Source organism: Nothobranchius furzeri, chromosome 12 (genome assembly GCF_043380555.1).
Source record: "Nothobranchius furzeri strain GRZ-AD chromosome 12, NfurGRZ-RIMD1, whole genome shotgun sequence".
NCBI classification, from domain to species: domain Eukaryota; kingdom Metazoa; phylum Chordata; class Actinopteri; order Cyprinodontiformes; family Nothobranchiidae; genus Nothobranchius; species Nothobranchius furzeri.
The window spans coordinates 52,479,642-52,494,683 of NC_091752.1; the positions used below are offsets into that span (position 1 = coordinate 52,479,642).

The following is a 15,042-nucleotide window of genomic DNA, read 5'->3' on the forward strand; positions in this document are numbered from 1 at the left end:
TATTCTCAATGAGGCATTTGGGACAAAACACATTAATCATTTAATACTTCATTATCACAACTAGAATTAATGTTGTATTTTCCCCACGCATCTCTGCATTTTGGCTTTTTTCTCCAGAGGCACTACTCACGTCTAACATAAACATTCTGGATATGTGAAATAAAACTCTGACAAAGGTACTCCTAAAAGGGGTATCGTTATATGTTACAACGGCTTGCCACACACAGCTGGACACGAACGGAAAAACCAGCGCGTGCGTCACTCTCATTCATGGCGGAAGAATACTTCTCAAGTGAAGCTAGTTCCGGGATCTGGAACTACGTTTTCAGGGAGGAAAAGGAAAACGGTAGGGGCGTAAGGATACCATGGAGCTACACGGCTCCCGAGTCCTGTAGCAGGTGCACAACGTAACCAAATCATCTCTACGAGGCGAGTTATCTCAGGACATGGTCATTTCCATTTTCGACGACAAAAGGCACTTCTACCGTAAACCGTGTCCTTGTGCTTCCACCGGGATAACGCTACGGTAAGTGATGTTGTAGCTAACGGCAAATAGTAGCACATAGCTTAAAAGTGAGAGTAAACACAACCGCTTGTCTCTAAAACAAGGATTGAAACGGGAGGCGGCTTGTGCCATTTGAGTCTTATCATAAATGAAGTTGACATATGTCAGCTTTAGACTGAAAAACAACAGCATCAAGCTGCACCTGACGTCAGCAAGCGGGCTGACGTAAGGTGCGTTCATTTATTAGCTGTCAAACTGTAGTGTTATCAGTTCATGTCTGCCAAAAAATGACCGCCCCAGGTACTCCCCGTGACGTTTGACTCTGGTTGTTCAGTGGGAAACATCTGGACATCTTCATGATGGACCTTGATGCCGTTATCTTGTATGTCTGTTTAATGCAAGGATGTGATTAGATTTATGTTTCCCTGATTTACTGGAAATGATTATTCTCAGGGACACGTGGCGCTGAGTGAGAGAAATGACTCGCCACTGTTTTGGTTGCTGTGGAGAACAGCTGGAGGTGGTGTATGGAAACGGTGGTGGTGTCTCTCAAAGTACCCGGATGTTAACTCTGCTGGTAGTACAGCAGCAGGGTGTTGATCACTCAGAGCAAACATGGGCACACCTTTCAAGTTGAGAAGAAGTAGTTCTGTTTACCGACAGTATCTCAAGAACTTTGTGAAATAATGACGTCTTTTTCAACTGAACATGAACATTTCAGATCCTCTACAGCTCCTTGTATAATAATATATGCTAGTGCGAGTAGATGTGACCAACATATCAGTTTCGTGTAAGAGTGGACACTGGCAGTGAAAAAGGGGAAAACACAATTATTTCAAGATTGATCGTTACTGTTTTTCCAAGTTATAAGCAACCATGCGATGTAAAAACATCCCTAAAGGAAATGTAACATTCGGACTGGATGACATCCCTGAACAGACTTTAATATCGTGCTCTGGCGCTCCTGTTTCAGAAAGTGGCAGTTAGTCAGAGAAGAGGGAAACCGAACACAGCAGGATTTGGAGTCTTACTCATCAGTATTCATGATATTTGGACATCTCACCTCAGACTGGCTAGCAGCAACACGACTCTACCACTGACTGTTTTATCTCTACAGTCAGCACAAACCTAAAGGAGCTTTGCTGTGTGGGGAGTTGCTAAAGCTAATGGTTAGCTTCTAAATCAGTCCATGAATGCTAAATTTCAGTGTGACTGAGGCCTAGTCCACACGTAGCCGGGTTTTTAAAAACGAATATCCGCCCCTCCAAAAACTTGCATCCACACCACCTCGTTTAAAAACAAACTCTGTCCACACGTACCCGGATAAATATGTTGTTAAGGACATGCCAGACCTGTAGGCGGCAGTACTTCCCCCGTTCTTAACCTCATCCTTCGTCTGTGGTCTTCCGCAAGGAGCAGTAATTCCGCTTGCAAAAACAAACAAGCAAAAAGCGCTTGGACAATTGATAAAGTGAGCGCAGCTCTGAGGGCATCCATGCTGTCGGCTAGTGTAAACACAGGTCGCACACATGATGTCAGCATTTCTTTGTCGCGGAAAGTAACGTTGCGGACCTTAAAACTCCAGTTTTGTCTGTCCACACACAGACACCCAAAACGGAGAAAACGCATCTTCACTTTGGCCGGAGTTTTTAAAAAGATTTGTTTTCGTGTGGAAAAAACTACGTTTTCGTGTGGATGACAGGCCAAAACGTAGAAAAATATCTACGTTTTGGCAGATCCCCGGCTACGTGTGGACAGGGCCTAAGATCTGAGTGGCTTTTCTAGTCAGAGCATTTCCCTTCTATTTTCTAATGGTGGCTAATGCAGGAAATAGGGGTAGAAGACAATTTTCACATTTAGCCTGCATTTAAAATTTAGGGTGACCGATTTGAAATTTAAAAAACAACAAATTTAAAACGTGTTAAGTGCCAAATCATTCATAGCAACAATTCTTTTTATTTAATGAATGCACATTGCCAGCACTAATGAGGCTTGGAATGATCTGGACAGAAATGTTCTTGGACATGACGTGACATTCTGTAAACTGTCCCCTAAGTGACTCTTTCAACCACTCTTTCAGCCACCTTTTGCTAGAATGTTTTTGGGTGAAATAATGTTACAATATATTTCACAAAACTAAACGCCTGAAGATATTTGCAATCTGTTAAGAGTGAATTTAGTTGGAAAACGATGCCAAGACACATCCAGTGTTATTGCAAGATCTCGTTCCATCAGACTGAAGAGGGCTAGGGTTCGATGGGCTTGTTTCAGGAACTAGCAGAAAGCCACATCAGAGTTGAGCTCAACAAGCTAGGATTTAGAATATAATTTATTGATCCCACGGTGGGGAAATTCACTTTCTACAGCAGGGCAGAAGAAAACTGATGAAAGTACAGGTAGATACACATAGACAGTAAGCTATTGTTGTGACCTTCAAGCGCTAAGTAAAAAAAAAAAAGATTGGGTTTCCAGAAATATGCAGCATAAGGGACACAGTAGGGCAGGTGATGAGGCCTAAAATCAACATCGTGATATATTTAGGATTTCACCTCTTTAACGATAAATACACGATAACTACATGTATGTGCAGAAACAGAAGTTGTCCACTAGACGGCGCTGTCAATTGTATTACATTGAGTTATTTTGTCATGTAACCTGAGGTGGTACGACTTCTTAAAGGGACTTGAATGTCGCAAACCTACACATTTCTTTTTGTTTTTTAATCAAATGTGTTGACATGGAATAAGTGATATCGGTTAGTCAGAAATTTTGATAACGGTAATTTTTTAATTTATTGCCCAGTCCTAGGACACAGACATATTGAACAGACTGAATATTGTAATAATGTTGGCATGTAGAAGGATAGTAAGTTTTAAAGGGATACTCCACCCATAAATTAAATTTTGTCTGTTGACATATTTCCCAGATTTGGATAAGTGGGGACAAATTTCTCACCAGCCCAGTCGTCCTTCTGAGCTGGCTGTACTCCTTTAGCTTTAGCTTAGCATAAAACACGGTAAGTGAATGGATCCATCTAGCATTGTGAGTAAAATAGTCCTTAAAATAATTCTGTAGTGATCTCATTTCTGCTTGGTGACCTAAATAATCAGACTGACTGCAAGTGAAAATGATTAGTAACATAACGGAATCTCTGGTGCCATTTTAGACTCGGGACTACTTTCTGACAAAGCACAGCTGTCAGCCTCCGCTGAGTCCGTGAATGTTAAAGTGACGGTGTGATGTAGATCTGTCAGGCTTTTCAAATCCTAGAATTTCATTGTCTATTTTCTATCAGAAGCTAATGTAGAAGACTATTTTCATGTTCAGCCTGCGTGAAAAGCTCAGTGACTATTATCAGAAATTCAATTTAAAATATGTTTTTCAGTGTTTCACTCCTTTAATATTGGCCCAGTTTTACTTATCAGACCGATACCAATATGTTAAAAAATGACTAACATCGGCCAATACCGATACTGATGCCAGGGCATCCCTAGTTTTTCCAACAATTTAATCTTTGCTTAACTTAAATTAAACTAACAGCAAAGATCTAATCTGTGTTCGCTCAGCAGTAACCTCCATCATTTCATTCAGAGATAATAAATCAAGGTAAACCTCAGAACTAAAACAGGATCTAGCTTTTTTGCTAACTGCCTCCCACCGTAAGGGCATGCTTTAACTCACGATACTGTCTCAGTGTACCAGGTGTGCTGAAAAGAGCATGCCAGCCGAGAATTGTGTGACCTGGAAGGTGCGTATGAATAACAAGGTTTTTAAATAATGTACTAGTACCATGTTTCTTATCCATTTGCTTCCTTACAAATAGATGGTTTGTGGGCAGATAAATACATTACGGTTTATTAGAAAAATAATATATATATAAATCTTTAAAATATTTGTAGTTTCGAGTCACATTCCCGGTTTTTTAAACCAACAGCAGAATAGTTCATGCAGGCAGAAAGAAATTATATAAAAATACTCACTAAACATCAGTCTTTAATGTGTTTAAATAAAACTTGACAAAAACGTAAACATTTCATCATATTGCTAGTCAAAAACAAAAGGTTTTCAGGAGAAACATGGATTAGAAAGGTGTCCACATTATGAATTTATTAAAAAATAGCCTCATCGCTCATAATTCTAATAATTACATCTGAAATATGTGGTTGGAACGAATCTGATGGGCCATCCACATATCACCAGCAGGGAACACCAAAGCAGTATTCTAATTCATCACGCCGACAGACGGTAACAGCAAAATTGTTCCAAAAACGTGCTTAATATTCACCAATATATGCAAATTCAGCATAAAAACAAACAAAGCTAATTTCATGAAGTTAAAGAATCAACTTGGTCCTACCTTTGCCGGTTTAGGGTTGTAATAATCCATGGTATAGTGAAAATAATCCACTTTTGAACATGCAGGTGATTGTTTATAAGTCTCTGATGCCACATTCCACCATTTTCCTTCATAATAACAAAACTCCACGAGGTGTACTCAGCTGCTCTACAACAACCAGTGATGGTGAACTGTGCAGAATTTCCGGTTCTGTCCAGACCTGATCTGAGACTCTGCCCTGCCGGTCTTCTGTGCATGTCTTTGCAGGCATTATACCCTGCACCCAAAGGCTCTCCTACTACTTGCTTTAGGAGGGGGAATCCAGCGCGCATGCACCAGTTAGCGTAGGTCTATGGTAGAGATTGCTGTGCCCAAAAGTAACAGGAAATACGTCACAAGATGATTCGGTATTGTTAAAATGTAAATAACATTTTTAAACTACACTTAAATGCAGATTATACACAGCACTTATAGTCTGTATGATGTAGAGATTGTTTAGTTTAATTTTCATGTTTTTTTTATATTTTGTGATTCCTATTTTCTTCTTCTTCCTGTGAGACTGGTGAGGTGGTGCCCTAGCGCCCCCTATGGATGAGCCACCACTGGTGTGTGTGTGTGTGTGTGTGTGTGTGTGTGTGTGTGTGTGTGTGTGTGTGTGTGTGTGTGTGTGTGTGTGTGTGTGTGTGTGTGTGTGTGTGTGTGTGTGTGTGTGTGTGAACTATAACCACACAGTGCTTATGTTTGGTCTGAATTGCGTAGTTTAATCATCATGTGCAAGCATTTCCCAGAGTAGTTTGTTTATTTACTTTCTGGCTTGTGATTAAATGGTAAATGTTTTTGTAGTGGGGTATCTCAACAATCCCAACACTCCCCTGAGTTGCAGCAGAGAGCACTTGGCCATCGTCCCAATCTCAAATTGATTTTTCATCTCGCTTAAGTCCTAAATCCTCCGTCAAACGCCACGAGCCTGCTGCTAGAATGAATCATTTTGGCAGGGTGTTTCCATGCTGGAGACTCCTCTCGGGCTACCGCTGTGTTTACTTGTGTGTGACGGTGTGTAGTTTGTCTACTAATGTTCCAGACGGTGTTTCCTGCGGCTGCCCTGTGGATTTTCATTCATAAAACAAGCAGTTAGCTCTTTTTGAGAACGGATGTGGGATTGGTCTTGTTTGTAGAATAAAAGAAGCTGTTGTGCCTCGAACTGGTGTTGGGTTGCAGGATGGTCTCACTTGTTTCACCATTTCTCTTTCTCCCTCAGCAGATAAATATAGAATGTAAACAATGGTCAGAGTAGATCATTTAAAGTGGGGTTATGTTAAAATCCATGGGGTAGGGAGGACAGAATACCAGCCTATGACAGGAGCTCTGGTCATGTGACTTGCCCTGAAACGACTGCCTCACAGATAATTAAGTCAAACTTGTTTTATTTCTAGTTAATGTGATTCCCTTAGATAGAAATGAGGACTCGTGCTCACTGCTCAGAGCCCACAAACATCTTAAGCGGTCTTTTATTATCAGAGATAACTCTGATGTTGTCCTACAGAGTGGATGCCAGCTGATGTGTTTCTGGGTCGCTCACACAGGCTTAAACACACCGTCAGAATGTCCGGTAAGTATTTACAACAACTTTTTTTTATACGTTGTGCCAGGCTGTCGCTGTTTGTCCCGTTTCTGACGTCCGTGTTTCTGCTTTAGGCACCTACACACCCGCCCCGGGTGGACCCTTTTCTGCTCTCACCCCTAGCATGTGGCCGCAGGATATTTTGGCCAAATATCATCAAGTAAGCACGGGACTTGGAATAGTAGTTAAAAATAAATCCAGTGTGCATATTCCCCAAAAGCCAGGAAGCAGTAACGCTTAAAATAAAAGATCACCATCTGTTTATGGGTATTAAGGACAGAAACTTACATTTTTATTCTCATGGAAAACAGACTCGAGGATTTTTATGGTTTTGTTTACAACTTTCAGGTCTTTTTTTAAAAATTATTTCATGCAAAAGGAAAAATGAAATTGATAAACAACAAAACTGTCAAATACCGTATGCATGTTTTCAAATCTAAACACGATTCGTGTTCAACGTTTTCACCTTTCATAAACATTTCTTTCACCTGTAATCTTCATATTTATTTAATATTGAAGTTTTGATTTCTGCTTTAATGTGTTTTAGTTGTTTTAGTACGTTATCGTCCCATTTAGTCTAAAATAATCGAGCTCAGAACAAGCTCCTTGGAGATAAACGAACCACTTTGGCTTTGGTCAGTTGGACTCTTGCGTTGTTCCATTTTTAAAAACCAATAATAAATCTGACTATTAAGAGATTCTAAAGCAACACATCTTTTTAAAGAAGGCGTGCAGCCTGCTTTTACTTAAGGTCTGGCATTTATTTACTGGTTAGATAAGAGCAGAAACAACGGTTTGTTTTCCACGGGGAGATGAGCTCTCACTGGGGTCATGTGTCTCCACAGAAAGACTCTGCAGGTCAGCCTGAACTCCAGTACGATGAGTTTGGCTTCAGAATAGACTCTGAAGGTATTTAGTTCTCAGTTTTTTTCTACATTTCCTTTTTTAAACACTATTAAAATTCCTAAACCTGATTTACAAACAACTGAATCTTTGTATCTTAGCTTAATGAACACAAAATCGGCTCATGTGACGTTTCTTTCTCAGACTGTGACAAGCCCAAGTCCTGGTTGGGTACGGATGGCTCCCCTCAGCATGAAGACCCTCAGCAGCGACTGCGCTGGCAGGCCCACCTGGAGTTCACCCACAACCACACGGTGGGCGACCTGACCTGGGATCTGATCGATCCTGTTCTTCCACGCTCCGATCGTCTGCGCTCGCTGGTGCTCGGTGGCATTCCTCACAGCATGAGGCCACAGGTAGGTGGGTCTCAGCGTCTGCGGAGCACACGGTGGACTAAAGTTCAGCCTGAGCTTAGAGGAAAAGCCTCTTCGTCAGTCTGGGATGTTTGACATTTTCATTTATCACAGATACAGCGGGAAATCCTGCAGATTCTGTTTCTATTCAACGTTCCTGCTCTTTGGTTTTCTCTCGTCTGATTGGCCGCAGCAGCTTCTAATTTTCACTTTTTCTGAACAAGTTCTAATGAACAGTCATTGTGAAGCATGTTTCTAAAGGAATATTTCTAGATGAGTGTTTCCAGCTGCTCCAATCCAGCAGAGCGCTGGGGTTTATTAGGCTAATGCGTTATGTCATGACCTAACCTGACCCCTGCCCTAGCAGATTAGTGCTGTGGTCACCGAACAACGATGGCGTAGCTTTCCCCTTTAGTGGTGTTGTCAGCCATGGCTGTTGAGTGAGCTTAAACTAAGGGTCCGGCTGTAGCTCCATACTGCACACGGCACGCTTTGACGAGTTCCACCATCATTTCTTCTGTAGTTGTGGATGCGTCTGTCTGGAGCTCTGCAGAAGAAGAGGACCTCAGAGATCTCCTACAAAGAAATAGTCAAGAACAGCTCTAATGATGACACATCTACCTCTAAACAGGTGACATCACTGCTTTTGTTGTAGTTCTAAACTTATTTAAAGATGGTTGTGTGAGTGTTTTAGCTCCAGTCTGTAAGCTTGATGTTTTCCATCAGATAGAGAAGGACCTGTTGCGGACCATGCCAACCAACGCGTGCTTCTGTAGTCTGACCAGCGTCGGGGTGCCGAGGCTGAGACGGGTACTGAGAGGCCTGGCCTGGCTCTACCCAGATATCGGGTACTGCCAGGGCACCGGCATGGTGAGCACACACAGACCGTCTCATGTCAGAATAACGTCTGCACGATCTGCTTCTTTAATAATTCTACTTAATTATTTCATCTGCACTCCTTAATTGTGTCATGTAGGTTATTTCCTGCCTGCTGCTCTTTCTGGAAGAGGAGGATGCTCTGTGGATGATGTGTGCTCTGATCGAAGACCTCCTTCCTCCATCCTACTTCTCCTCCACGCTGCTGGGGGTCCAAACAGACCAGAGGGTTCTTCGGCAGCTTATTGTTCAGTACCTGCCAGCCCTGGACCGCCTTCTCCAGGATCACGACATCGGTAAACGCTAGGGAAAGGGTGGGGAGGCCTGGTCCTTGAGGGCTCCTGTCCAGCATGTTTTAGATGTTTCCCTGCTCCAGGCTTCTGCAGAGCCTGATGGGCTGCTAAGCAGGTGATTCAGCCAACAAATCAGGTGTGTCGAAGCAGGGAAACACCTAAAACATGGTGTATGGGTCCTTCAGTGACCAGGGCTGGAGACCACTGTTCTCTCCTGTTCTCATCTAGACGTTTACTCAGATTGGTGAATTGAGCAGGTCTTGTTTCTGTCCAATAACAGACGCTTCTCTTTTCACACGCAGAGCTGTCTCTGATAACGCTGCACTGGTTCCTGACGTCCTTTGCCAGTGTGGTGGACATCCGGCTGCTCCTGCGGATCTGGGATCTGCTCTTTTATCAAGGCTCGGTGATGCTCTTTCAGATCACACTGGGCATGTTCAAGATTAAGGTAGTCTCACTTCAGCACCATCCAGTGGGTCCGATGCAGTCACAGGAAGGAAATGCATTCTGGTTTTGCTAAAATCAGAATGCAAGTGATTTAGAGTAATTGACAAAAAGCTGTTTGTTTCTGACTCCAGGAGGAGGAGCTTGTATCTTCAGAGAACTCTGCATCCATCTTTAACACTCTGTCGGACTTGCCAAGCCAGCTGAGGGACGGGCCGGCAGTTCTGGGCGAGGCCATGAGGCTGGCAGGAAGCCTTTCCCAGGAAACCCTGGAAGCTCACAGACACAAACACCTAGCTTACATTCTTAATGAACAGGCGCAGCTCAACAATGGAAGCAACGCTACACTCAGCACCAACCTCAACAAGGTGAACCAAGACAACACCCAGCTGTTTTGATGTGGAAAAGGGCTCTTTTTAGAGTAAAAGAAGCCTAACCTGTGTGTGTGTGTGTGTGTGTGTGTGTGTGTGTGTGTGTGTGTGTGTGTGTGTGTGTGTGTGTGTGTGTGTGTGTGTGTGTGTGTGTGTGTGTGTGTGTGTGTGTGTGTGTGTGTGTGTGCGCGCGCGCGCGCCCGCGTGTGTATAGGTGGTGAGGAGGCAGGCTCTGCGCAGGAAGTCTACTCTGACTTCTCTGCTGTTTGGGGAGGATGAAGCAGAGGCTCTGAAATCTAAAAACATTAAGCAGACGGAGTTGGTGGCGGCCCTGCGAGAGGCTATAGCTCGTACCGCCGAGCACTTCCACTGTCTGGATGCTCATCATTCCAACACCGTGGGTCCAAACACAAACCACCTTTAAGTCCTCGTTTGGTTTAATTTTCATTCTCGAGTTTACAGACACTCTTGGTCTTTCAGGACTTGACGCCAGATTATTCCATGGAGAGCCACCAGCGGGATCATGAAAACTTCCTCGTGGTTTCTCGTAACCGACGGAGACGAGCCAAGGCTCTGTTGGACTTTGAGCGTCACGACGATGACGAATTGGGTTTCAGAAAGAATGACATCATCACTGTGAGTTATTATTTACTCCAACACTGTTTTCATGGGTAGCTGAGCATGTCTGACTCCTAAACTTCTGAATCTTTCAGATTGTCTCACAAAAGGATGAACACTGTTGGGTTGGGGAGCTCAATGGCCTTAGAGGTGTGTCTTTGTGTGTGTGTTCACATTATCTGTTGCAGGTTTCGTTGGACTCTTCAACTACATCTGTTTCTCTTTTGTCGTTAGGTTGGTTCCCAGCAAAGTTTGTGGAGATTCTAGATGAAAGGAGCAAGGAGGTACGAGCAGATGCGTCATAGAAACGGTTACTTCTCAGACATCTGTGTGTGTGTGTGTGTGTGTTTTATGAAGAACTCTTGTGTGTCTGCAGTACTCATTAGCAGGTGATGACTCTGTGACGGAGGCAGTGACTGACCTGGTCAGGGGGACTTTATGTCCGGCTCTGAAAGCTATCTTCCAGCACGGACTGAAGAAGCCGTCTATACTGGGAGGACCTTGTCACCCGTGGCTGTTTGTGGAAGAGGTAGGTTCAGTTGTAATTATGACCTTTAATTGTTTGTTATTGAACTAGAAATGGAAATGTGTAATTGCGTCACCTGGTTTTCCTTTCAGGCAGCCAGTAGGGAGGTGGAGAGGGACTTCAACTCAGTCTACTCCAGACTGGTGCTGTGTAAAACCTACAGGTAAATCCCACTTCCACAGCCCCGGTACCAAAACAACTATTTACCGTGTTGTGTGAAATCGATGATGGTGTGAAGGTTTGCTGTGACATTTTTAAGGTGCAGCAAAACCCATTGTTCATGGCTGTTCAAAACTAGCTGTTAGCTCATCAGTCCTGATTTCTCTGAATGGAGACCATCCAGGTAGACGTCTTAAACACAAACTTCACTCTCAGATCACCCCGTCTGTCTCCACTGACCTCCTGGAAGATCCGGGACTGAATTTAAACTCCCTCTTGTTAATAAAGCCTAAAACCATCAGCCACACACTCATTCTAGAGCCCTAAGGGTGTCTGACCAATGCTTAATGGTTGTCCGTTACTCTTGTCTGAACAAAGATCAAAAAGTCTGTTCTCACTCTCAAAGTAATGAAATGAACGTGTCGCTCTGTGTTTTTAATCAGGTTAGACGAGGATGGAAAAGTACTGACGCCAGAGGAGCTGCTTTACAGAGTGAGTGAGCCTGGAAGTAGGTTAAGCTCAACATTTCAGTGAGAATGCATGTGACCTGCGCTGGGTTATGACCGAGGCCTAAGGTGTATACAAACATCAACTGTAGCACCAAAACGATGAACTGGCGCCCTCTGTCTGTTCTACCCAGGCAGTGCAGTCGGTCAACATGAGTCATGATGCAGCACACGCTCAGATGGATGTTAAGTTCAGATCTCTTGTGTGCATTGGCCTGAAGTGAGTTACACACACACACACATATACATAGTTATAATAATTTCTGTAGCATTAAATAAAATGGTTTGTAACGTCTGTTTGTCAGTGAGCAGGTGCTGCACCTGTGGTTGGAGGTGCTGTGCTCCAGCATGGCTGCTGTAGAAAAATGGTATCACCCGTGGTCCTTCCTCCGTAGTCCTGGATGGGTGCAGATCAAGTGTGAGCTCAGGTAGGAGACCAATCCTTACAGATAGTCAGACATGCCAGTATACTTGGTCTGGACTGCATAGTTGGGACTATAGTCGATACCATCTAATATACACCTTCATGTTGTGTCTTGTATAACATTAAAGGTGCAATTAGTACAAATTCTACAGTGAAATAATCCCACAACAGTCTGTCTCAATGTTTTAAGGAGGGTTACATGGGAACAGATTTCCTTCTCAGCTGGCTGGGTGAAGGCCAGGTTTTATCCATTTAAAAAAATAAAGCCAAACATGGGCGTGGTCAGTCTGTCCCGTCTCCATACTTCCTGGTTCCAGAGGGATCAAATTTGAGCCCGTGGGATTGCCAAGTCTTAAACGCAAACACTGCATCAACGTTTGTTATTCTACACCATCCTAATCCCAATACCCACACTGCGCCCTACCGTCTTCAGTGAAGTGCACTTGGAGGAAGTGCACAGTTGGCTTAGAGTGTGTGGTTCACAAGTGTGCAAATAATAGCCGAATTGGGACAGGGAGCACTGCATCATCGACCGCAACCCATGCTGGGATGCTGGTCGCTGTGCTACTTTAAAAAACATCAACTTTCAAACAACCATTTTAACTAAATTTACATTCATTGCTGCTGTCTAAAACATTCAGAGCATCAATTAATCATCCTAAAATAAAGTACTTTCATTAGAAAATACATATACAGCAATGGATTGTGGGTAATGCACTTCGCTTAAGTATATCGTTGCAGACTTGGGCAAAGTGCAGATCAAGGGTGCAAAAGGGGCGTGGTCAACTTCAGCACTTGAGAATCGGGACTCCCTACGCTACGCATACGCACCCCTGGCCGGGATTGTGCATTTGAAGGGCGCAAGTGTGGAAGTGCTATTATTGAGATTGGGCCACCGGATGACAAAGAGCAGCAGTGGCTGAGGCCAGACTCTCTTGTTTTGATACCTGGGGTGCAGTACCCAAATCTGACCACAAGATGTCATCCGTACTGCATGCACCTTTAAATGAGCTCAGGTGAATACATTCTGGTGCTAAACGTTATGATTTAGTAACTAAAGTTGTTTAATCTAGGAAAACTTTTTAAATTCTATTCTGCAAATTGGAAATCAGTTATTTAAAATGATTAAATCAAGAACTGATTAATTACTTTCCAATATATAATTGACCTTAGACAATAAGTCCATGCTGTTTTCTAGCTTCTCATTTTATAATGTTGCCATGTGTATAAAATGTGTGTAAAGAACAAAGACTTGACTCCTGTGTTCTCAGGGTTCTGTCAAAGTTTGCCTTCAGTCTGTCTCAAGATTGTGAGCTGCCTGAAAAGAAAGCGGTAAGAACGGAGAACCTCGACCCAAATAACAAGTTCTATGTTTTAGTGAAGACAGGATGTTGGAGATCAGGGGAGGAATATTTGTTTTAGACGTCTGCTGTTCTGAAAGCAGCAGTTGTGTGTGAGCTGGTTCAGCATCACCCTTTAGAATGATGTCATGTCTGTTTTATTTAGAACCAGCTCATCATTTCTGCTGGTTTAGAGAACCAGTCGGTCTGAGTACGACACCTCTGTCAGATCGTAGTTAGCTTTATGCATTATTTATACTTATTTAACATGATGTGGATGTGGGCCCTTCAAATCGTCATGGTAACGCCATCAGTGATGACTCCGACTCCGCTGCGTTGCTTGTGCCAGATGACCTCTGACCTGGCTCCTTTTGTTGTTCTCGTAGTTTTTTTTTATCACTTCTCATTGCTTTCCCTGATCTCTTCAGTATTCTTATGTGTTGTGACCTTTTGCAGGAGAAGGAGCAGAAGCCCCTGAAGGAAGGCGTGCAGGACATGTTGGTGAAGCACCACCTCTTCAGCTGGGACATCGACGGCTGATCTTTGTTTCTTATGGTCTCTAGCTGTTGTTTACAGCTCCCATCGTGGACACTAATCCCCCCCTCCGTCAGCCACTACTGACCCAAGCTGTGACTGGAACCATCCTGACTGTTGGTACAGAAAGTGGGTCCAGTGTGGTGCATACTTTATTTTATATTATCCTGTAAATGAGATGTCACTACTACAGATGTGCTCATCTGAAACATTCCTGCTGTACAGAACAGGCTGTACGTCTACTTCCACGTATTTCTGCCTTGTGCGCAGTCAGAGGTCGTCTCCCTAAAAACCAGAGATTTTAATATTGTCCCGACCTGCTCATGACTCTAATGGAACATTTCTAACCCTGATGCTGTAAAGAGAAACTATTTTTGAGAACGTTACTCATCGCTCAGAAATCCATCAAACCTTTTATGTCAGATCTAATTTAATGTTGCACACGCTGGTTAAAGCCTTGACTCACCGTGATGAAGAACTGCATGCCTGCTACCGGCACTAGTGCTAGTGAAAACACACCTGTAAGATGAAATGTACACAAAGGAGTTGCTTTTGTGTTAGACCAGTACATGTTACATAAAAAACTATCCATACATGGAATGGTCTTCTTCTTTTGATTCTAATTTGACAAGTTAAACAGGAATTTAAATATTTATTACTACACGCATTTCCTAACCTTTCAAAACAAGCTTCAATACTGAATGTTTTCCTTTGCACTAAAGTTTAGCATCTAATCATAAATAATCCACCTCAGCTCAAGGGAATCTAATGTAGAGCAAATCTGAACATGGTTTAAGATGTTGACGGGACTCGGTACTGAAGAACAAATCACTTCATACTAGAGATCCCAATAATGATGTATATTGTACTTGATACCAAGTTACTGAGATCAGTTCATGTGATTCTGTGGAGGATCACAGTGTAGGGAGACGGGGGTCTTATCTTTGAGCCTCAGCGTCACCTGGCTATGTGATGTCAAACTGACAAAGTGATACTATGGTGCAAAAGACCATTTATTTCAATAATCTAATTTAGACTGGGAGACCATCTAAAGCAAAGGTGTCAAATGATGATAAATGACCCACACTTGTAAGGACTCCAAAGTGCTTTACACTACAGTGCATCATTCATCCATTCACACACTGATAGTGATGAGCTACAGGGCAGCTGTAGCTACAGCATAGCACTGACAGAGGCGAGGCTGCCGAGCGCAGGCGCCGCTGGTCCCTCCGA

The 15,042-nt window shown here is 43.2% G+C and overlaps 1 protein-coding gene across 1 annotated transcript; it reads left to right on the forward strand.

Annotated features, from left to right (window-relative positions):
- The first annotated feature begins 338 nt into the window (after positions 1-338).
- sgsm3 (small G protein signaling modulator 3) lies at positions 339-13,858 on the forward strand. The gene is made up of 21 exons (XM_015975380.3): positions 339-526; positions 6,385-6,450; positions 6,537-6,622; positions 7,308-7,371; positions 7,510-7,721; positions 8,242-8,349; positions 8,445-8,588; positions 8,695-8,890; positions 9,190-9,335; positions 9,466-9,699; positions 9,917-10,099; positions 10,183-10,338; positions 10,416-10,470; positions 10,555-10,604; positions 10,697-10,849; positions 10,939-11,009; positions 11,449-11,497; positions 11,646-11,731; positions 11,817-11,939; positions 13,207-13,267; positions 13,732-13,858. Exons 2-21 carry the CDS (start codon positions 6,390-6,392, stop codon positions 13,813-13,815), a joined length of 2,322 nt encoding a protein of 773 aa, XP_015830866.1. The 5' UTR covers positions 339-526; positions 6,385-6,389; the 3' UTR covers positions 13,816-13,858.
- The last annotated feature ends 1,184 nt before the right edge of the window (positions 13,859-15,042 follow it).

Excerpts from the sequence above, each read along its gene's own strand:
- sgsm3 (XM_015975380.3), top strand. The coding sequence starts at position 6,390 with ATGCCAGCTGATGTGTTTCTGGGTCGCTCACACAGGCTTAAACACACC. Across the intron at positions 7,722-8,241 it reads CTCACAGCATGAGGCCACAG|TTGTGGATGCGTCTGTCTGG; the intron begins GTAGGTGGGTCT and ends TTTCTTCTGTAG. Across the intron at positions 11,498-11,645 it reads CAGAGGAGCTGCTTTACAGA|GCAGTGCAGTCGGTCAACAT; the intron begins GTGAGTGAGCCT and ends TGTTCTACCCAG.